A 21822-nucleotide genomic window follows, 5' to 3' on the forward strand; every position below is an offset into this window, starting at 1 on the left:
TAAACCCTAAAAACCCTAAAACCCTAAGCCCTAAAACCCTAAGCCCGGCCGGATTGCTAGGACTTCCTAGGGCTGGGGCCGGGGCGGAGACGTCGTCCACTAGCGAGAGAATTTGGAATGCGCAAGCCAACGCTGGCCCTAGACCCGATAGATTCCTAGCTTCTGCGCTTGGGATGGATCGTGGTCGTGATTCCCTCGGCTGTGGTTCTTGACCAGTCGGTCACTTTTGGACCGGAATCCGCACGTGTCGCATATCCAGAGATCGTGGATCGCGAGCAACGGCAACGGTTGGGAACCGTCTGGGAGGGGTGTAAAGTCGGAGTGGTCGTAGAGCGGGGCGGTCCCGTCCGGGATGGCTGCTAGGTGTCGCTGGCATTCGGCGGAGTTGAGGATCCCATGTGTTTCATAGAGGTGGCGCTCCTTCAGACGGGCCGTGATCCCAATGCGATAGGGGCCGCAGACGATAGCGTTGTGACTCGCTTCGTACTCGAAGAGAGCACGAGATGGCGGTGGTCTAGCCATCGTCGTCGTCGAGGAGCTCCCGCTATCGTCGTGACATCGGAATCCGCTGAAGGACTCAGGGGTCAACTCTAGCGCGTGGCGCAGCGTGTGGCTGATCGGGCATCCTCCCCCTCCCTTTTCCCCTCTAGATTAGAACCCCGGTTGGACGTGGGCGTTGAGTGCAGAGTGCATGAGTATTAGAACCCCAGTTGGAGCGAGGCGTCGGGTGCGTCTAAGCCTATGCGTCCGTCCAACTGGGGTTCTAATCTGGGGGGGGAGGTTGGGGGGGAAATCTTCTCCCCTCGCTCTAAGCCCATACGCGACGACGGACGGAGCTCGTCGAGGATAGAGTCTATACATCGTCGTAGGGGGCTAGTGGGAGCGGCCCGCGCCCGGTGGGGCCCCTAAGCCCCGAGGACCAATGGCCGACCGTTTCCGCGAGATGCCCCACCTAGGAAGTGGTCGGGGCCAATGACCGACCGATTCCGCCGACCGCCTACCGCCCCAGGCGATTCCGGCAGAACGTCTAGGGCCCGCCCCTCGCGCACCGACGTTTTTTGTTCGGGTTTCCCGACCACTACGGCGGGACTTCGCTCTGAGGCGAGCTATATTCAAAGATGAAATATGGTTAAACAAAGCAATCAGCTATGGTGCAGAGCCTGTACTTATTGGTAGCCATCTAAATGATGTTGCTACGGCGAAAGGAGAACATTAGGTTTACTTGGTTCTATATGCCAACGACTTTTCAGGTGATACCTGGCATACTGGATTGCCTTTTCTTCTTAAAAGCTTGAGGAAGCACCGCTACAATATGAGACGTCATGAGGTGACCTTACCTAAGATCAGTTGGCTAGATACTGCCGATCACAAACTTACAATCCCCAAGATTATACTCAATGTTCGTGACATTGTGAAAGGTGCAGAAGCATTAGAGCTTCAAGGCAAAAAAAATTCAAAAGCTGTTTGACAAGAGGAATTTTACCTCGAAATACTCCTTTTACACATCGCCTGACATTAAGACTCTAGAAAGTTGAGAAATTTACGGCATTAGCGGGGCAGTTTCCGAACTTGGGGGGCTTACACCCATCTATGTCTTTAACCTGCGGACCCCCCGCAAAAAATGGCAAATCATATTTCATGAGCCTGATTGTCCAAGTGTTACTCCAATTTTCGAAGGGCGGAGGGGCGTACCGCATACGATTGTTGGGTGGCAACGCACGCTAATCTGACACAATGTGTACACTGCATGAAGAAAAGTTTCAACCTTCAAAGTATCTCGCATTTTGTCTCTTTGATTTGAATCAATTGTCAAGTTTGCTTTATTACACGGTGCCTCCGGAAACCGGTATTTGAAAAAGCAGATCCTACTGCCTGATTTTCTAGGCTCCCTTACGCCTGAAGGATTTTGCCTCACTCTTCCCACTTACTTGCCTCAGCCTGCTGCATGTTGGTTCCCAACCCGCCTGGCATCAACTATGATCTGCATATCCTTTCTATATAGTAGTGAATGAATGAATGAATGATTTCATTTACCCTGACCCCTTACGAGTTGATTTCCCAACTAGACTAAAATACGAATCCTTACCCAGCCTAGTAGGTTCTGGTTTAGAATCCAACTTCGCGAACGATATGCAGGCTACAACAACTATATATACTGTATCCTTGTACGTATAGTATGCGTAACATTTTGATCTTATCGAAAATTTGGAAGCGTATCTTTTAGTCATTCCTTATTTCGGCGCCCCTTATAATGTAATAGGCTCTGCTATAGTAGTGTTGTGAATATAGTAGGAAAAAAGCAATTCGAATAGCACTATACGTCCTAGCAAACACGAATCGCTAACATACTATAAAGCCCCGTCGGCCCCTGTTTCCTTCGTAATTGAAGTGAACTCAGCAATGATAAGTCTTTAAGGTGATTCTTCCTTCTCTATGAAGCCGGTAGGACTTCTTGGATTCTAGTGACGGACGCGAGATATCCTATTCACGGGTCCTTATCGAGCCCATCATCCTTTTCGCCTATGAGGCAACTAGATACAGTAAGGAGTTTTCGAAATCAGTTATATAACGTAATCCACTAGCGACCCGCCCATAAAAGCTATCCGTCTGCGCCAACGGTTGGCTATCCCCTTATAGTCCTCAGTCAGAAGGATAGATCTATATTCTTGTTCAGTCCAATGTGACGAAGGAGGCGCGTCTCCCCTCCAATCTGACTACGTAGTTCCATATCGTCCCTCTACTAAGTCGCTATTTAAACTCTCTCCTAACTACCTAATATAAGTTGCCAGGATCAGACATGTTAAAGGACAAGATCAAGGTAGATTGTGGAATACAGTGGTGAGAATATTACAAGTATGCCCAGATTGATAGGTCAGCATAAAGCAATGCCTAAAAGCCAAATTTGAGCTCATTACTATTGGCATCAACTAAGTTTATTTCCACCAACTGAACGGTATTGGTTGAACATTTTGCTAGCGTCAACTGCATCTACTATATATTACAGTAGTTGGTACAGAGCACGAACCTAGACTCTGAACGTTGAATAGTCTTGTCCGAAATGCAATAATACCTATTCAATTTTCGCTGAATCCTAGAGTTTAACCGTGATTTGTATAACACGATTTAGCGAGATGTGCCTAAACACGCCCTTAATGGTTTGCAGAATTTATGTTCTCGTTAAAATATATTTTGTTCAACATAAACAGTGCTTCTCGTGGTAGGTGCGGTAGACTATAGCGGGTTAGGAAAATTCACGTGAGGTAGTCCGTGTTCAACTAGGCTATTCACTAGAATCTCTATCCGTTGATCTTCTAATAAAAATTGATTTACTACTACTTAGATACAGTTTATAACGGGTTATCCAATTTCGCTTTAGGTGAGCTATTTAGATAGAGCTTGTTCTGTTTACTAGCGGCTACATCCACTGTTCTTTTGTAAGACTAACGCTATAGATGTAAATTTCTTCTCATTCGTCTAGACACGCCTACTAATGAGTAACAATGTTGTAGCAGTTGATACCACGCGAAACTAAGCAAGTTAAAAAAGGGAAGCTTACTTTTACATGCCACTGATTCCGTTAACCAGGATAGTAATAATAGGGTCATTGTAATTTTCCTACACAGTGGGAGACTAAAAAATAACGCTAGTCAATTGCTTCCACCATGTCAAGGTATCAGACGAACTATCATTGAACTTTATGTTCAACATGCTACGCTTATGTCAATTGTAGCGCCTACTAAGATCCAATTAAGTCAATCATGTGCAATTGGCTTGTTGTAGGCTAGAATTACATGTACTCGATTTTCATTAGATGAAGCTTAATCATTGTTGAACGGCTGGGATGAATCAAGCACGCCACTGAGGCCAATTCTACTAGACCCCATTCATTCATGGTACACTTGAGAAAAAAGAAATAGTGCTATGAATTGACTGTCCATATCTCGCTGCCGTCATATCGGTGAATGGCTACTCGTAACAATTTACTTCTGCTAGAATCCGGGTAGGGTATTCGTGAGCTATTGAACCGTATATTTCGCACTAAACCCAACGGGTGACAACTGTGTTATTACCAATTATGCTACTAAGAACTATGACGATAGTATACCAATTATTTCCTTCTTATCTATGATTTCTACGATACTATTCTCCTTCTCCTACCCTCGGAAGCATATGCCAATTATATTTATTTGAATACAGACCTAACTATACTTCACGCTAGGTCCTAGAATCTATTCTTGTCTATACCACTATGCCATTTACTAGATGGTCCGATAAGGAAATTATCATCCTCGTTTATTATACATCCAGGGGTTTCAAGCCCTCAATTGTTACTAAGATTCTCGCTCAACGGCAATTCTCGCGCAGTTTGGAGTCCATTGAAACCATGATATTAGAAATTGTGAACGATAATCCAACCCTCTAGATAGAACCCGGCTTATGGGACAATCAATCTGTTGATCAGTGGATCGATGCCCTCTCTCTAGACCATCAGACAGTCAGTAGGCTGATTCAGTTCACGGAAGCCGACGCCAACATGGTTGAAGAGGTTTGATCTCGTAACTCCCAGTACATGAGCTCTGCTAACTAGATTGAAAAGTTTGAACCTCTTCATATCATACTAGAAAATTTAAATCTACGACCTGAAGTACCCCGACACTGGAAGGGTTCACTTCTTGATTTTAACTTGCTATATTGACCTTGATCCTACAGTATAATGCATTGTCTCGTAAATGCATTCCCTCACCATCTACAGATGCAATTGTAGTATACTTACTGTAGCACGGGTGCGATCAACCATCTTTCGTACTATAGTATAGCATTTAAAACGGTGGCTTGGAGTGTGCGACCTATCAGAGATAAAGTACCGTACGCATTTTACCGACAATTTTGAACATAATACAGTAAATAGCCTCAATGCTCAAGTTCTTTGTGTTTCTGAGATCGCATCTGTACAGAGTTTTGGGTGTTTTTGGGGGAGGGGGGGGGGGGGGGGGAAGTACCGTGTTGAGTATTCCGTTTTATAGAGAAGTAGACCTTCATAGAGGAGCAATATTAAACGATGGAGATTTTAGAACGAGTTGATCTCCATTATATTGTAGCTGAGAGGCAGCGGATGGGAGACCTTCTCAATTTTAGAGGGTATCCAGCAACTTATTCTCCTTTTCTATTTAGCCGACCACATTCAAATCCTCCTATCCAATGACGTTACAGTTTCACCAAAAATGTTTGAAATGGCACTTCCATATTGTGATACTATAATGCCAAGGTTCCTACCGGTTTCATCTTCTGCGGCTAATAGTATTATAGCAAGTGTAGGGACTTTCAGTGCTAATTTTGTCTTGAATATGACATTTTAGCGTCCGAACGGTATCCAAGTGAAGTGCCATCCTCTGTCTTCAATTCTTCGTGATGTTGGATCAGAACACAGTAAGGGCAACAGAGAGACTCTATGCAGTCTCCACAGGCTAAGCCTTTTATGTTGGATGACCCCCTCATGTGGCCCCTTTGGATCATAAGTGGTACCCACTAGAGCCCACAAAGAGTAAGCGATGCAAATAGACAACACTAGGAATAGACTATTAGTATTATCCTAGACTCAACGTGAGGGTGATTTTGTGTTACGTCAGAATTGCAGCAGTTTTCTTTATGGCCTCGCTTTTTTCGACGCGCTAAAATCTTCCCGAATAGTCCGCATGGTAGACAACAAGCAAAACAACCTATAAGAAAGTCATTACTAGTCTTCTTAATTTGATGATAGCGGATGGGAAGACTCACAAATTGACTTAGAAGGACAGCAGCTCCAAAATGTATGTCTCCACTTTGATTCAGGGCTAGACATCGACATCCTAGTGCATGAGAGGTTGTTTTCAACTACTAAGTAAGGAATTCCGAAGATATAAAATCTGGAGAGAGCGAGCGAAAGGCAGATTGACATATCCCATTTTCGATAAGATGAACATATCGGCTACCGCTTCAGGTCAAAACGATTGACGCTAGCCCTTTGCATCTGAACTATACTATTTTGGGTACAACTCTCTTGTTCAACTCGAATTAAATTAACCTGACTCCCTATAATAGATGTTATCGTAGTCCTCCTAAAAAGTGGTGACATCTATCAACTTTCGTATCTTCAAGGCCGCTCGAAAACCTTGGCAGAGAATTCAAGTTCGAAGCGGAAATTAAAAGTTAGTTCACTAATATACGAGTAGGTTAGTTCTCTTCAACAGTTGGTTGCCCTTAAGTTCAATATCATAGCCGTAGAACAATATATACATATTTGATAGAAGTAAACGTTGAACATCTATTATATTGTAGGAAAAATTTACGTTGTGAACGGTGAACCGCTTGCTCTTTCAGGTCTCTTTATGCTTAGAGGCTAACACACCCCCCAGCGTTACGCAAGAATGTTCAACCATAGCATTTAGAAGCTGAATTAAGTTCTCATCCTGGACTTATCGTTTCCAGACCGCCTCTTTTCCTCATTCAATCTAATAAAGTTGACTAGCAAGTAGTCTCTATTCTTACGGCTAAAATTAATATCATTTGTCTGTCACTTACCGTTCATTCTATCATTGGCTACTTGGTCGCCAAGTTATATCTCTATCTCTGGGCCGTTCAAACGCAATAGGTCTCCCTGTTTGAATATACCGAATGAAGCTTGGTTATTTTGCGCAAGGTGAATGACCACACTTTCGAAGGGCGTGAACGTTTCGTAACAGTCCTATAAAATTCTATCTGCAGGCCATAATGTACTCGGCATTGAGGATTTATGCTGTCGATACAGTCGTTCTCGAAATCGCCTTGACCAATATACACTGAAAAACTCTTTCCTGGCCCCACTGCCAAGGCGTTAGCGTGGATCATTTATTGAGCTGGCCGTGTTAAATTCAGGGCGCAGTAAATGCGCTGTGTACTGTATGTTACAATACCTGCTACGGAAAAATACACTATGCGTGTAAAACGTAGGTGGAATTCCATGGAATCCTATAGTGGATCTGCAAATCATGTGGGGAGGGCTGCCTAGTGCCGGGTAATCTGATGACCTTATGGGCGACTTCAGTTCTCCTTCTCATCCTGTGAGTCGTGTGCTGGTTATCACCTATAAGGCTGCAGGCATTCTCGAAATTGGCTTGACCAATACACACTTGATCACTCTTTTTTGGCCCCACCGCCCAGGCCATAGCGCAGATCAGTAATTGGGCAGTCCACGTCAAATTGAAGGACACCGTAAAATGCGCCGTGTATGTTACAGTACATACCAACGTAATATTACACAATCCGTACAAGGATTCAGTGGAATTCCATGAAAGCCATTGGGTCTTGCAAATCATGTCGAGGGTCGCTTCGCACCTGGTTCCTGGACGGTATCACTCAATTATCTATTACACTGACAGCTCTAAGCTCCCTCGGTGTCCCAAACCAGCTTGCCATCAGCCAGTACTTGATATTCCCCATCATGGGCAAAGGAGAACTCTACGCCCTCTGTCTCACACATTCTCCTCACTTCCTGGAATACTTCCTTTGCTGTGTGGAACCCGATAGACACCCTCTTTATTAGCAGCGCTAAGCTCTTTCCCTGGAATTAACTCCGTCTAGTAAAGCTGAACCACCAGCTTTCGCAAAGCAGGAAAGCGTTTACCCTGGAGAGCAAGTAGACTAACGGAGCTGACGCTCGACAGTATCAAACTCAGCCTGGTCAGTCTTAGCCAGACAGAGATACTCCAAGCTGCACGGGAGAATTTCTTCCAAGGAGGAGCCTAGGCCACGGTGTCTGTGGTCCAAATCCAAGAGATTACGCACGGGTATGCGCAGTTCTCGTAGCTCCGTGAAATCGACCAGGCTGCCGAACCAAGGCTCAATTTCCACATCGTCCCCCGAGTAAATACCTTCATCTTCCATGCCAACGTCGTCTACCCCTTTTGTAATGCCGCTGTCGTTCAGGCGTAGCACGCGCAGACTATGTTTCTGGGTAAACAACGCGGCGTGAAATCGCCGTGGCCGAAAATCTAGCCACGCATCCCCGTGATTGGCAGCGCTGGAGTGCTGATACTCGAAGTATTCCAGATTGGCACACGATGAGACGTACTCGATCATTCCACGTCTACAGTTTGAATGGTCGAGAACAATCCTCCTGACTTGAGAGGATTTAGGCTCCAGATTCAAAGAAAGCGGAAACGAAGCGTACTCCCCCTCATGTTCCTCGTGGACCCCAGCAGCACGGAATACTCTCATGGCCGGTAGTTTGAAAAAGGGGGCAAACCGTGCGACTGGAAAGTTTTGATAAACTGTCTCCGACATGATGCTGACCTCTTCGAGAAGCGATAAAGGTCTATAACCCCGAACACAGATCGAATTGGACACTCATTGTGCGAGTGTTCGTAGTGTAAGATCCCAGACATACGAATAGTGACACATCTCAAGATATCGGAGGTTCTCGAGAGATATCAAGACTAGAACAAGCCACACTTGTTCATCTCCGCCTTCCAAAGCATCTTCCTATTCGGTGAGATCTTCACGTGTCACCGTGAAGGGTTTGATGAGTTCTCGGAAGAGCTTAGGATCATAGATGCTATTCTTGTCATCCTTGTAGCCGAGGTTTGGAATTCTTAGTTCTTGGACAGTGGCTCCTAACGACCGGTTAAGGCGAGCAGCGTGTGCCAGAGGGACCAGGCTTTCATCATTGTCGAGCGTAACCTTTGAGTAGACCTTGGCGAGCAACAGGCTTCTCCAGCTGCGACAGACCTGCAAGAGCTTACGTTGGGCATAAAAGAACGCATTGCCCTAATAGGTATAGTAGGTAGATATTTGAAATTAATGGCGTTGGTGGTCTAATAAATCGATTTAAAATAGTTGTAACTTAGTTGGTTCGCTGGCCCACTCGCTTACGGAATACCTTAACTAATCCGCTTATGGTCTAGCTTACAGTCTAGCTTAGGGCGATTTTCCAGGGTCTGGGCTAGTTGACCCAAATATTCCAGGGTCTCATGCGGATGATCTGGACATAGTCGTGTTCCACTATCTCTTCTCTAAACAGTTGTTCCCTTCTTAAAGTCGAATCTCGCCCTAGCAAAGTGGTATCAATTGCATTCTTGCAGCAATTTTAATCAATTAGATCATTACGACATGGTTTCCCGAAGCCTCTTTCTCCTCGGAGCTGCTGGCCTTGCTGCCGCTCAGTCATCCATCGCGTCGATGTTTATTATCGATACTGACCCGCAACCTTTGGTCGGTTCAGTGATCGGCGAGGTTCGTGCGATGTGACCCCTTCAGAGATATCAGACTAATAAGTCAACACCCAGAGTGCTGATCAAACCACCTATCTCGTTCAATGCAAGTCTGGAACACCCAGCGATGAGTGTGGCATGGGTCCCGGTGTGACTATGATCTGGGGTCCCAGTACCGCCGTTTGGTCGATGAATGAATCGCCTGCATTGTATGTTGAATCTCAGTTTCATCCGAGGTTATCGCGAAGTAAGCTTATCTAAACTTGTTTCCCAAATAGCTACGGCAGTGTTGGCTGTTCTATGAGCGGCACCACAGCCGCCGTGTGCACCGAGTCATTTGGCGGTAGCGAGGCCAACTTCCCTGGAAAGTCGACTACTTCTCTGGGGAAAGACGATATCACTCTTCTTCCAGTCACGATCACTGCTGGTCCTTCGAACGGAGCCTCGGCAATGACGACCACAGCTCAGTCGACCGAGTCGCCATCCATGTCGAGTGTTAGCACTGGCAGCAATACGTCGGGAGCTTCGGGCACAGCTGCCTCTACAATGTCCACTGGAACTAGTACCGGTGGTATTGCGCAAATAACTGGGAATGCTGGTCTCGCCTTCGGTGTAATGGCTGTGGCTATGGCTGCTGTCGCTCTGTGAAAGTAGGGTCTATTTGCAGCCTGGCGAACATCGTCCTGGCTAAGAGGATGGATTCGAGAATTAATCCGTGAGAGTATTGTGGTATACAGTATACGGTCATAATTCAGTCTCCGAAGGAAACGTTCGGGGGCTAGAGTGGGGAAAGGGAATAGGGAGTTTGGAGAGACAAAAAAACTTGGAATTTCCTTACACAACGATTTAGGCATCCTAAAGATAGCTTCTAGAAAGAGCTTGGGGTTTTCATCTTAATGCCCTTTAATTTATACTGCAACTCTCATGTAGCTTAGTTTCCCTCGTCTATCCATTGCATGCATGAGAACTTGCGGTGTGTTGGCACATTTTCAACGGTGAGTGATGTACAGGTTTTCCGGGAGTCGAACAATACTGTAAATTTGCAAGATAAGCGCCCTATCCATCTCATCCCCATGCTCACTCCGTAGAAGTGGAGATACCCCTCCCCAAAAATAGCCACCGCTGCTATCCATGTGTAGATACATAATTTTCTGATATCTCTTCACCCCATACATCCACATCACCGTAGGATACCGGCCCCATACGATCAATATCGTCCCACCCCGCGCACAACCAATATCCCAATTCTGGCTGGCCAGTGGCGTCACCAAGCCCCTTCCAAAGTCGATTCCCGGATTGTTCATCAAACTTGGCAATCACCTCTCGCGGATTTCGTTTCAACCGCCGTCGCCAAATAGCCTGCCACCCCCCCAGCTGGATAGCAATCTTAACATCCCTCCCCGGTCCCAAAGCCCGTACCACCTCGTCAATCGGACTCAGGATAACCCTCTCCACCTCGCCCACAGGATCTTCAAAGATCTTCGGCTCCGGTGGTGCGATATGACTCTGCAAGGAGATATATAAGTGATGAAGATTAGGAAAGGTTTCTGGGACTATGCGGCATAATTCGTGAAGCGTTGAATCAGCCCCGGACGGCGGTTCGGGGGATGCCGTGACGACCCTCTCCCAGAGTACACCGACCAGGTTATTTTTCTCACTGTAGTACTTTTGACGGGGCTTTTTTAGATCCCAGATAAGGACTAGAGAGGAGATACTCGCTAGCCTTTGGGGAGGGAGCAATCGAGACAAGTTCTGTTGGAGCTCTAGGCCGGAGAAGTAGAATGTATTCGTTGTGAATAGAATTTCCATTCCCTCTTAATACCTATATCAATATTAGTAAACCAATACCAATCATATTAGGGAATACGGGGATTTACGCCATATGACAAGCAAGCAACCATCCCATTACCCCGATAGAGCAGCCCGCAGGCACGGGGGTCCCGTATATCCACGCGAATACAAGCGTGTCGGCACACAGTGATCATCAAACGGGGGGCGTACATTCTGATGCGCAACAAAGGCATCGGACAGCTTCGTCCAGCGATAACACTCGCAGCTAAACCATCGCCAGGTGGATTGTTGAACGTGATCAGGGCGCAATTTACTATCTGTTTGAGCCTGGGGCGGGTACAGCGGACCATACCTCAGATCCACATGGAGGGTGCGCTGGCCAAATGCAAACACCTGAATCTCTTGTCGGATTTCCAGCGGGAGTCGTCCGAAGAGGCCGTAGTTGTTGGGATAAGACTGTTTGCAGGCTTCTGTTGGTGTTGGTATGGCCGGGGTGTTGAGAAATGGGAGCGGAGGGGGTGCCTCCTCAGGTTCGTCCACGGTCGCTTTTGGATGGATGATCTTCTTTGTCCATTTTTTGATCGATTTCATCGTCTTTTGGTATTAGAGATTAACCCCAGGTATATATACAGTACAGCGATGTTCGAAATAAGATATACCAAAATCCTTACACGGATTAATTCTCGAACCCTAACCTGAAACAAGCTAATCCAACTATGGTGTAGTCGTAGATCCTCCGCTTCCCAGAATATACGTTGTATTTTACATGACGGTGGTGAGACCCTTTGATGGTGTATTTTACATGAAAGTGCTTTTCACGGCTGCCTCCGTCCCGTCCCGGCTGCTGTCCGCCTTCCAAGCCAACATGCGTCCTCCTGACTCTCGAGTGTCAGAATTCAGCCTCGTCACAATTCACCTACCGGTCCTAGATGGTACAAATATCTCCGACAACATAGCTCGTCGTAGCTCATCCAACATTATGTCGCTTCCCCCAGATTTTCTAGCCGCGTCTGGGCATGAAGTCTCATCACTCCCCACACCTGATTCGCGCGGCCTAGGATCTCGACCCGTGCATAAACATAAGGTCCCAACACCACCCACACCTGGTCCCCCTCGCCGGGAGCCGTCACTCGCGCAATCACCATCTCTACCCCCACCTCCTACACCAATCCCCCAGTCTCTAAGGGATTCATCATGCCGCCACCTGCTACCGCCGGCCATGACGGATCTCAAACTAGGCATGGATCACGACTCGTTGCCACTCACTCCCTTCTCTTACTTCGTCGCCCCTGAGCCGTTGCCATTTCAGGGCCCCAAGCTGTTCCATCGCTTCATGGACTTGCCGCTGGAAATTCACCTGATGATATTTCGATACTGCGATACGCCAACGCTTTTTCATCTCATGCATACGTCCTCCTATACACGGTATGAATGCTTGGAACTGTTCTGGGAGCCTGAGCACAACACCTGGTATCGACCTGAATATGCAAAGGAGATGTTTGATGATAAAGTCTTTCCGATCTACCACTGCCCTGAGTTCGCCTCTCGCGTCACGCAGGTAGAGATAAGTCTTAACTTACTACCACTCTATCAGCGGAATCGGCGGGCGCTCAGCGGGCGGGCGTTCTGGGATAAGCTGCAGGAACTCTTTCCCTCCGTGCAAAATGTGGTGTTGAGTGGCAATGATCCAAGACACCTTCCTGGAGAGGATGATAAGGAGTACTCCCGGTTTTCCGACCTTGTGGCGATGGCACCGCCAAATATCACCCCGTTCGTTGCGTTTAAGTACGGCGGGTACGAGGGCGCTCTGCGCTATAGGCTGTGGCGAGTCGAAGCTGGAGCTTGTTGGAGCATTGTCGAAGATCCCTGGACACCGATGCGAGTCTTGCCTCCCGCAAAGAAAATTCCATTTGGTCTGCTGAATGCATTTCTGTCAATCGAGCGAGTTGCAGTGGCTTCAACCCGCGAAAGCAGGGGTAGGGATTGGCTGATATTGGAGACCTATGCGCGTTATTCTGATAGTAGCGGAATCGATTGCCCAGATCCGGGGTGTAACACTAATTTTTCCACCTTGGAAGAGTTAAAGATGCACCTCTGGTATGATCCACATGGTTTCCGGAATTCCTACGGGCTTAGCATGATGAAGTGCCACCGAAACACCCCTGTTGAGTTGAAGGCTATTCTTGATACAAAACAACGTCGCTTCGACGAGATGATTTTTATTGTGACTGTATTGGTAGAGGAACTGCGTGAGCAGTATCATAAGCACGGAGAAGCTGGGAAACGGCAATTCAAAGAAGCCCTCGCTGGCCAAATGAAGGAGCATGGATATCTTGCACCCGACGAGTCACTGGACAACTCGGAACAATGGCTTAACCTTTATGAAGGGTTTGAAGACGATACGGACGACGACTATCCAGAGTATCCCGATGAAAAAGATTTCGATCGGGACTATCCTGAGGAGGAAGACTTTGATCATGAATATGCCGGGGAAGAATATTTTGATTGAAAAAGATCATCTCGTTATAGATAGTGGCGAAGAAGTAATCAATCCTATCTTTTCTCTCTCATATGTATATATATCTCCGGCTCTGTCTGTTGACGAATCAGCCTTGTTCATCGCTAACAACTGTACTGAAACACCGCTGTGACTAGGTACCTTCCGGTATCCTATCGGAGGACTACTTTATATTGCTTTTTGTATACAGATAGTCGTATTCGTGGAGTGTATAAAGTACTCTCCCATTTAGGGGTTATTCCAACCTCTGTCCCCAACAATTCAAATGTACCCATTTTCAACCTAGCGCCTTGGCGGTGGGGCTCAGAGTTGATTCTTGAGAGTGTAGTGGTGAAGTTGGTTTTGCACTTGTCTCCAACCACTGGACGCAGTGGACTTGGAAGATATTGATCTTGCAGCCTGGCCGTATATCGCTGTTGTGTGGACTGTTTGCATCAATTATTCTCTTTCTACACGATTCGATGGGATTGCATGGGATGTTACGGTTTTATAACGGTGAGTCATCGACCACTGTCAGGCAATACGATATGTCAGAATGTCTGATGGGCGTATGCACTAGTAATTCTACCTAGTAGTCTCATTGGAGAATGATGAAATCGATGCTATTCAGACTAGCTATTCTGACTGTATTTATAGAGCAGACAGGCGGGAATTGTCGGAGTGGAAAATGGACGTGTAAATTCCACATCGGGCGCCAGTTTCCATAATAGACAGTGGCGGTTAGCTGAGTAAGCGCTAGGAATGCAGCAGCTGGATCATATTGTAAATTACCAGGTGGATAATTGCACTGACACGATACATTTCAGCGGCGATTGCTGAAGGAGAAACTAAAATTAGACTAGTGAGTTTCAGGTTAGGGTTCGGGAATGAGTCCGTGAGAGTATGTTGGTATATCTGATTTCGAATGTCGCTGTAAAGAACTCGAACTATACTTACTACGGTAGAAGCAATACTACTTTCTTCCAGTACAGTATATCTTCCCTCGTGTGCTATTGTTGTCTTGCAGGACTTTGATCCATGTATACTGAGTCGCATCCAATGGCCACTTTGCGGTCTGCTTAACGTATGGCATCCACGGCTCCCCACGTCCTTTCTCTTTCCTCCCACTAGTTCCAAGGTTAGATACAGCAGCAATAGGTTTCTATCAACCGTATCAGTAGAGAAGCAATAGATAAGCCTACTGCTAGCCACGTGGTGATGAACATAGGCGCTCCAACGCTGGCGTAGACTCTAAGAGGTTGCAGGACGCTCTGGATACTAGCCGTAATCAAACTATATATCACTATCATTGCGATTGATGCACTAGTGAGGAAGATAGATGCCACCTATACTACAGTTAGCGTGTCTTCTTACTAGTAAAGGTATTCGTTAGATGAGACGTACAATAGAAGAGATAATGGATAGTTTTCCCCCCAATGATACAAGGATAGAGGTGATTCCAGAGCCAACTGCGAGGGCTATTGCGATAAAGCCTAAAATGTAGGCCGACTTCGACCATCTAGAAACATCGCGAAACCCTAAAAGGGTCTCATCATTCCCCTAGGGTAGCAGCTGTTCAATTTCAGTCGATATAGAGTCGAAGATCCTCACTAGGTTGAATGAGAATGAAACGCTCGGGTTAGAGTAGTTGGAGGGAGGTGCTATAATTTGTTGTCCCTCACAATAACTCTAAAGCCCTACCGAATAATATGCGGGAAGGTGTAATTTGAGATCGTCTTAAAGACTATTGCTGACATGGTTGACCTTGTGCTCTGTGGCGTTAGAAGCATGCGATGCTATGCCTCCCGCCTTGTGGGCAGTGCTAGCTAGGCTAGACGAAAGCGACCGGCCGTGGTAGAGATGACCAAGCTCCGAAAAATTTCTAAATTCTACCTATGATATGCATTAGTTACAAATCACATATAAGTTAGAGTCGTCGTCGTTCCACGCTCACCTTCATAAAATATAGACTTGTTAGAGAAGACGGGGAGGTACATCCCACAAAAACAATAATAAGACAGATCAAAGCGGTGGTTGAAAGTGCTAAAGGAAGAAGCTTTGCTATTCGTGAGAACATTTTGCGAGGCATAAGGACTTCGTAGCACAGGTAAAATTCTTAACCCGTATCGACGCAATAAAGGTGAAGTATGGGCCAGAAAATCTGCATTAGTTCACCTTTATATGAAGTGTCCAGAAGAAGGTGCCTCATAGTTTCACTGAGGCGATCAAAAAGGTCTACGCTAAGAACTTTCTCCTTGTAGCACTCAAAGAAGTTGTTTGCGTTCAATCAGAAGGGATAGCATTTATGGGGTAGAGTGAAAATCACAATGGTCTGCACACCTAAAACAAGACGGTAGCCTTAACGCTAAGCCGTCGGACGTTAGCCGTCACCTAAAAGGTAGTGGCAGGCTTATTGCAACAACAAAAACGAGGGCAAAACCACACCCCTTGCTCTTGCTTCGTTTCAGATCTTCACTTATGAACTAAAAAGGTGCCGCGGTTTTCTACGCCACGGTATTCTTCGATCACCCTTAACCATAGCTTGCAACGCAAAAACAGTGGCCAGCTACGACTATAGAAATCACTACTACGCTTTACTTCTTGTTGGTTTCGTAACCCTCAAAAGGTACATATTGCTTATGAACCTACGACTATTTAGATGTGCTTCCTATCTTCAAGTTCCATTCCATATTTCTTTGAGGCACATTAGTTTACTTTGAATTGATATATTAGAAATGGGTGCCACACTTCCCACCCGATCGAAGCGATCTAGTACGAACAAAAAGGCAATACGCCAAAAGCAGGGTCGTCGCAAATCAGGCCTTATGAAAAAAGCATGCGAGTATAGCAGGATGTGCGACGCAGATGTGTGCTTAGGCATACGTCTCCGGGATACAGGACAAGTCTATGTCCTATCGGCAGATGCTTCAGGATTTTGGTCTTTCCTAGGCTCGCAATTAGTATGTCTCAAGTTCTTGCTTCGAGGAAAGATGATTAATCTCCCTAGGCCTCTTATTATCCAACCCCGAATTTAGTAACAGACCAGGACCTAGAGCTGGTTGAACGAGGGACATGCCCGGGAATGTCACGCCCGAACATATAGTTAACTAGTCGGGCTGCCCCCAAGGCCCCCGTCCAAATGGACACACATACGAGCTGATAGACGTGTGCTAGTCACGAGACCACTAGCATAATTGGACTTGTATTTGCTTCCGGAACAGAGGATGGAATCAATCGCGCGGGCGCTTCAAAGCGACAGTGGCCATAATCGGAGAGTAAACCGCCAGTTGTAGTAATAGCGATGTCAGTGATAAATTACTAATGTGCGTCACATATATTAGTACAGTATGACGGAGTTACATTCTAGGAAGATTTTCCTGGGAGTAGTTGACTGGATAGTTATTGGCTTATACGTCAGGCAACTATAGCAGCATTTATAGACCGACTCTGTGACAATCTCTGCAGTCAAAGCGGCCAATGTACGCACAAAGAATCTCTTGATGTCTGTGATTCAGGTACATCGTACCCATCCTTTCCCTATTCCATTAACGCAAATAATTATCGGTCAGTTACTGCAGTCGTCAACCAAAAATTGCCACATCACGTTTTGCATATATTGCTAGCTTGGCTTTGTTTCAGGTCTCTTGGCCAAATGGCGGATACAGGGGCGCTGTGATCCCATCACACGAATATTGTACCACAGACGGGCTGGCAGCCGTATTTTGGCCCAGAATGATTTCTCCTGAGGGAGAAGTGAGGGTCGCATTAAAAATGACTCGACCTGGGGCCTGGGCATATACCAAGCGGATGGGATAGTACTGGCCCTTAACTAGTTCGGCCGACACGCTCATAGGACCAGTGTTAACGCTGATGTCATACGTCATGTTCGCATTCGCTCTATCCCAACCGCTATATGCAGCGGACCCTAGCCAGGCGAGCATGATATCATCATCGTTATCGGTGGTAAGGGTGTATGTCCCACCAGTTTCTGCGTATATATACCCACGATGGTTAATAACGAAGTAGTAAGGCGAAAATGTCTCTGTCGAGCCATAAATCGAGATGTCGTTACTATCTGAGCTCACTTCTAGGCCAATGTAAGTAGTGCTACTGTTGTAGATCGGGGTCGTGTTTTTCAGAAAACTGGGGTCGAAATTCGAATAAGCCGGATCACTTATTATGGTGAACGGATTTTGGTAGTATGCCCATTCGAGACCCGCGTTGCTAGAGCATCTTCCGGCACAACAGATACCAGAGCCACACTAGGTTTTATGGCGCGAGTTAGTTTCCAAATACACTATAAGAGAGCTGCTAGTGGTACGATAGCAGACTTACCTTGTTGCTACATTCACCGCAGTTATTCGCAGATGTTTGTGTATTCACACATTTCCCGTTACACAGTTGCTCAAAAGGATTTGTTTTGAATGGCCCACAGGTAAAGCAGGGTCCTTGGTGCACCGCGGCCGGAATAATGCAATCATTGAGCCCCAATTTATTATCAAGGCACCAGTCAATACATTTCAGGACGTCGACATCCGGCCCGCTAGATGCGCCGGCAACGAGGCCTATTTTAGTTTGTCAGCCCTCATCTGATAACTTAGCAAATTGATGTGCCAAAGAAAGTCAAGCCTCACGTACTGCATAAGGGCAGAAGAAGGAGCCATATTTTCAGCATCTTGGGTTGAAGATCAAGATCGAACGCGGTTCAATAAATGCATAGATGGACAAGCTCAAGCCCCGTTCGGCCTTTTATATCTTCACGAGTACCAGAAGTAGCACATGATGTCTATTCCACCCATAACGATGGATATCCGCGTCCCATTCCAAGAGCCTGGCCGTGGTCAGGAATTTCTCCTTTGTTACTACCCATTTCTCATAACTGGTACCTCCGGAGCATTTTGCTTAAATACATTCCTAGGATAAACGCACTGCTTCAAGTGGAATGTCTCGGATGCTAGCTTCTCATGTAACCTACTAATGTGCGATACCGCCATGATTGGCTAGCACTCATTCGCGCAAATAATTTGGCGAAGATGGCTTACAAAGTCGTCCGACACAGAAATGTGGACTATTTTAGCGATAGGCTCTAGAGGCATGAAGTTAATTACATTGGAATTCCAGTCCCGCAGACATAATATCTATAAGTAATGTGCTTCAATCCATTGTTTTCGTTGGCTCTGCTTATTTGGAAAATAGCCCATAGTCCTGCCAGAGGTCTGCTAATGACATACCAACAGTCTAAACTAAGAGTTAGAACCCTCATTATTGAATCATGGCACGAAGATGCCTAAGCGCTTTCAGAATATGCCCAAAGCATTCTAACACGAACCATGTATCTGACGCCTTGTAATAGAAGACTCTGAATTCCTTGACTTGTAAGAGCGAAATACAATTATGCATTAAATATGGGAGGACTTGTAATGTTTGAATGATATTGTTGGAGTCCTGAAAAGATTTGCCCAAGAAATCAAAGCAAAGGACCGAAAGGAAGTCAAGGGGAAGAAAAGCTGCCAGTCATGTTGATGCATAATTGCCAGAACTCTCAAACTCCGCGCGCCTCCATCCATCTCGCTCTTTCTGAGGTTGCATTGCACCGCCCCCGGTGTCGCAGATCTGCCTATAGTTTCCTGTTCTGGAGCGCAGCGGCGCCCAATTGTCATCATACTTCATCCCAAGTCTTCTTTAGCGGATGTGTCGTTGAAGCCTCCACGCGGTGTGTATTAACCAGCGGTGAAAATGCCCTTGTGTTGCCTCACTTCTGCCAACATCTGTCAAAACTTTGTTGAAGGGAAAACCTATCGCCGCGTTCATGTGTAACTCGAAACGAGGCCATGAGCTTTTATATGAAGCAAGAGTGGTAAAAGGACAAGAATCAGAAGTCCAGCGAGCGAATCTCCTCGAATACTTGGAACATTGGGACCATAAGGAGGAAGACTGTCGAACTTCTTCCCCCGTTGAGCAGGGCACGCTTCCCTACGACTACATTGAGTGGCCATAAAATCCAGATTACGGAGCCAGAGCCAATCGCAGATGAGATTCGTTGGGTGCCACAAAACGCTCATTAAAGACAAACTAAGATTTTCTCAATGACATGATCGGTAAATCTCATACAGTATCAGTTGAGAAAGAGCAGGAAGAGTGATCACAACAATGTTTACAGTACAGCATACTATGCATACTGTAAACGAAATAGAACTTAATCTCGTTGTACCATGCTGCAGGACAGTATATTGCAGTTCACTAGTGCTAGGCTAGGTTCTGTTGGGTGAGTTTCACTTAAAACTTTACTAGGTTGCCACAAGAGTTCAGTGCATGACCCCTATAGAAGGCGAGGATTTCGTGATGTTGGCGATACAGCATGGATCGAAATCAGATTCACCACTCTATTCTCTTTGATTCTTTCCCGAACCCTACATTGAAACACGCTAGTCTATCTTTGATCTAGCTACTTTTCAAAACTGGAAGACGCGCGCGGAGCACGCATCGGCCCTGAAACGATGAAACGATGGAAAGAAGAGGGTAGCAGGAGCGTAAAGCGCAAATGAACTGTTATATTGGCGAGTTACTAAGTCAACGCGCATATGTTGAGCAAAATAGGCCAATGAGGAAAGTCACTGGCATGACTAATACCCGGACTGTGGAAGAGGTGCAAAATCGGATGGAAGCTTTGTGTAAGAGTCCTCAACGTAACAGTAGCACAACTCAGTGGCATGCCTTTCCATACTTTCTCAGCCGGACATAATTGTATGGCAAAGGGGCCAAGAAGCCCGCCCCGATAGATAACACAGCCGCCATCCAAAACTTGGGATCCTCAAAAGCAACAACGCCCCCAGTGAGGTGGTAGTCGACCGTGTTCTCTGCGAGCTCCATGGCCACCATGGAGACCATACTCATACCCATGGCAGTTTGAGCGGCTTTCTTCCATGACAGATTATCAGGACCCCGTCGAAGGTATGCCGTCTCAAGTATAATGGAAGTTGTAATGCCCGAGGCCACTGTGTTTGTACGTCAGCATGAGAAATTCTTGCATTGCGGTTCGGATCAGGGACAGTGCAAACTCACTCGAAGCGAGCATGGTTGTGTTCATCCCGAGCTCAGGATAATAAGACTGCAATATCCAAAGCGCAGAGAAATCGCCGACCGTACAACCTACTAAGCAGCGGAGAGTGTTGAGTTCAGCTCGTCTCCACGTCGAGCAACATGTCCAGAAAGGGGCGCTTAACATCGAGCCGGTGCTTCGCGAAGGTAGTGCCGACACAGAGTCGCTTTTCGAATTTTCATTCTGGTGACAAGACCCAGAACCTGAGTTTGTTTGCTTGTACTGACTAGAATGACAAGCCAAAGATGAAGCGGATCCCAAAAAGAAACGGGCATTAAGCAAGATTGGACGAGTAGTAGGACTATTAAACAGATGACGGTGGAGAGAGTACAAACGATTCATGATAATGATGGAATTCAGAATCTGCAACTTTGCAACTTTCATGTCTTTAAGTTTATAGTCGAGAGGTCGACTCGTGATAAACAAAAAGAAAAAAAAAAAAAAAAAAAAAAAAAAAAAAAACGCGATAAAGGCGCATTGTGACCGGATTTCGGAGTTGCCGGAATTAGTACCGGAGCGGAGCGCACCCTATAGCACAAACACCTCACTGGAATGTTGCATGCATGGAGATCGGCTCTAGCAAAAGGCCGTTAAGGCAGGGATCCATCCAAATTCGCCGAGTAGGCTTCCCCTATCACTATTCCCCCTCCACTGCTGGTGGGCCCGCCCAACACAACAACTACTAGACTTACCGACTATCGACTCCGCCTCCTTCACCGTGGGGTAAAGAGCAAATGCCTTTGTAAACTCCAGAATGCGGCTGTTGCAGTACAATTAGCACACCGCCCTTCAATCCCGGTCGCGCCATTTCGAGTCCAAAGCTCAGGTCACATATCGGATTGTTACTCTTGTCGACATCGAGATATTGATTGAAAGAGGAAGTCTTTACCTTTAAAGCTTCATTCCTATTAGGTTAGTCGAAACGCTGGAGGGGCCTAAGAAATCGGACCAATCCACAGTAGTGAAAGGAGGGGGAGGTACAAAGATGTGTTTTGGACAGATTGCCGGTAGACAAATTGTCGACATGCTCTTAGTTTGCTCGGGTTGCGTCGAACTTTCTTAAACTTATCATCGAATTAAACTGCACGGCCGGTACGACTACTGTATATGTAGCAGTACCAATGGGCAAAATCTTATCCCTAAGCTGCCTTACGACTAGTTTGCACAAGGGACAGAAGACGGTAGTGGCAATATTAAACAGAGGGTCGCAG

At 46.3% G+C, this 21822-nt stretch overlaps 8 protein-coding genes across 8 annotated transcripts; 2 read left to right on the forward strand and 6 right to left on the reverse strand.

The window, feature by feature from the left end:
* Window positions 1–138: 138 nt before the first annotated feature.
* N7474_008989 (uncharacterized protein) lies at window positions 139–522 on the reverse strand (the record flags this gene model as incomplete). The annotated part of the gene is made up of 1 exon (XM_057200399.1): window positions 139–522. The coding sequence occupies one exon, from the start codon at window positions 520–522 to the stop codon at window positions 139–141; it is 384 nt and encodes a 127-aa protein (XP_057048386.1).
* A 7134-nt stretch (window positions 523–7656) lies between these two features.
* N7474_008990 (uncharacterized protein) lies at window positions 7657–8298 on the reverse strand (the record flags this gene model as incomplete). Its single annotated transcript, XM_057200400.1, has 1 exon — window positions 7657–8298. The coding sequence occupies one exon, from the start codon at window positions 8296–8298 to the stop codon at window positions 7657–7659; it is 642 nt and encodes a 213-aa protein (XP_057048387.1).
* Window positions 8299–8362: 64 nt separating this feature from the next.
* On the reverse strand, window positions 8363–8671 carry N7474_008991 (uncharacterized protein). The gene is made up of 2 exons (XM_057200401.1): window positions 8524–8671; window positions 8363–8496 (listed from the first exon to the last, which is right to left on the reverse strand). Exons 1-2 carry the CDS (start codon window positions 8580–8582, stop codon window positions 8451–8453), a joined length of 105 nt encoding a protein of 34 aa, XP_057048388.1. The 5' UTR covers window positions 8583–8671; the 3' UTR covers window positions 8363–8450.
* Window positions 8672–9123: 452 nt separating this feature from the next.
* N7474_008992 (uncharacterized protein) lies at window positions 9124–9872 on the forward strand (the record flags this gene model as incomplete). Its single annotated transcript, XM_057200402.1, has 3 exons — window positions 9124–9246; window positions 9300–9433; window positions 9503–9872. The coding sequence occupies 3 exons, from the start codon at window positions 9124–9126 to the stop codon at window positions 9870–9872; spliced, it is 627 nt and encodes a 208-aa protein (XP_057048389.1).
* A 477-nt stretch (window positions 9873–10349) lies between these two features.
* N7474_008993 (uncharacterized protein) lies at window positions 10350–11033 on the reverse strand (the record flags this gene model as incomplete). The annotated part of the gene is made up of 1 exon (XM_057200403.1): window positions 10350–11033. One exon carries the CDS (start codon window positions 11031–11033, stop codon window positions 10350–10352), a length of 684 nt encoding a protein of 227 aa, XP_057048390.1.
* Window positions 11034–11880: 847 nt separating this feature from the next.
* Window positions 11881–13524, forward strand: N7474_008994 (uncharacterized protein; the record flags this gene model as incomplete). The annotated part of the gene is made up of 1 exon (XM_057200404.1): window positions 11881–13524. One exon carries the CDS (start codon window positions 11881–11883, stop codon window positions 13522–13524), a length of 1644 nt encoding a protein of 547 aa, XP_057048391.1.
* Window positions 13525–17147: 3623 nt separating this feature from the next.
* On the reverse strand, window positions 17148–18506 carry N7474_008995 (uncharacterized protein; the record flags this gene model as incomplete). The annotated part of the gene is made up of 2 exons (XM_057200405.1): window positions 17148–17745; window positions 18484–18506. 2 exons carry the CDS (start codon window positions 18504–18506, stop codon window positions 17148–17150), a joined length of 621 nt encoding a protein of 206 aa, XP_057048392.1.
* A 1708-nt stretch (window positions 18507–20214) lies between these two features.
* On the reverse strand, window positions 20215–20995 carry N7474_008996 (DUF4396 domain-containing protein; the record flags this gene model as incomplete). The annotated part of the gene is made up of 2 exons (XM_057200406.1): window positions 20215–20507; window positions 20575–20995. The coding sequence occupies 2 exons, from the start codon at window positions 20993–20995 to the stop codon at window positions 20215–20217; spliced, it is 714 nt and encodes a 237-aa protein (XP_057048393.1).
* Between the last annotated feature and the right edge of the window lie 827 nt (window positions 20996–21822).

The sequence above is a fragment of the Penicillium riverlandense genome (assembly GCF_028828495.1).
Source record: "Penicillium riverlandense strain IBT 135883 chromosome Unknown utg000008l_segment0_segment0, whole genome shotgun sequence".
In the NCBI taxonomy this organism is placed as follows: domain Eukaryota; kingdom Fungi; phylum Ascomycota; class Eurotiomycetes; order Eurotiales; family Aspergillaceae; genus Penicillium; species Penicillium riverlandense.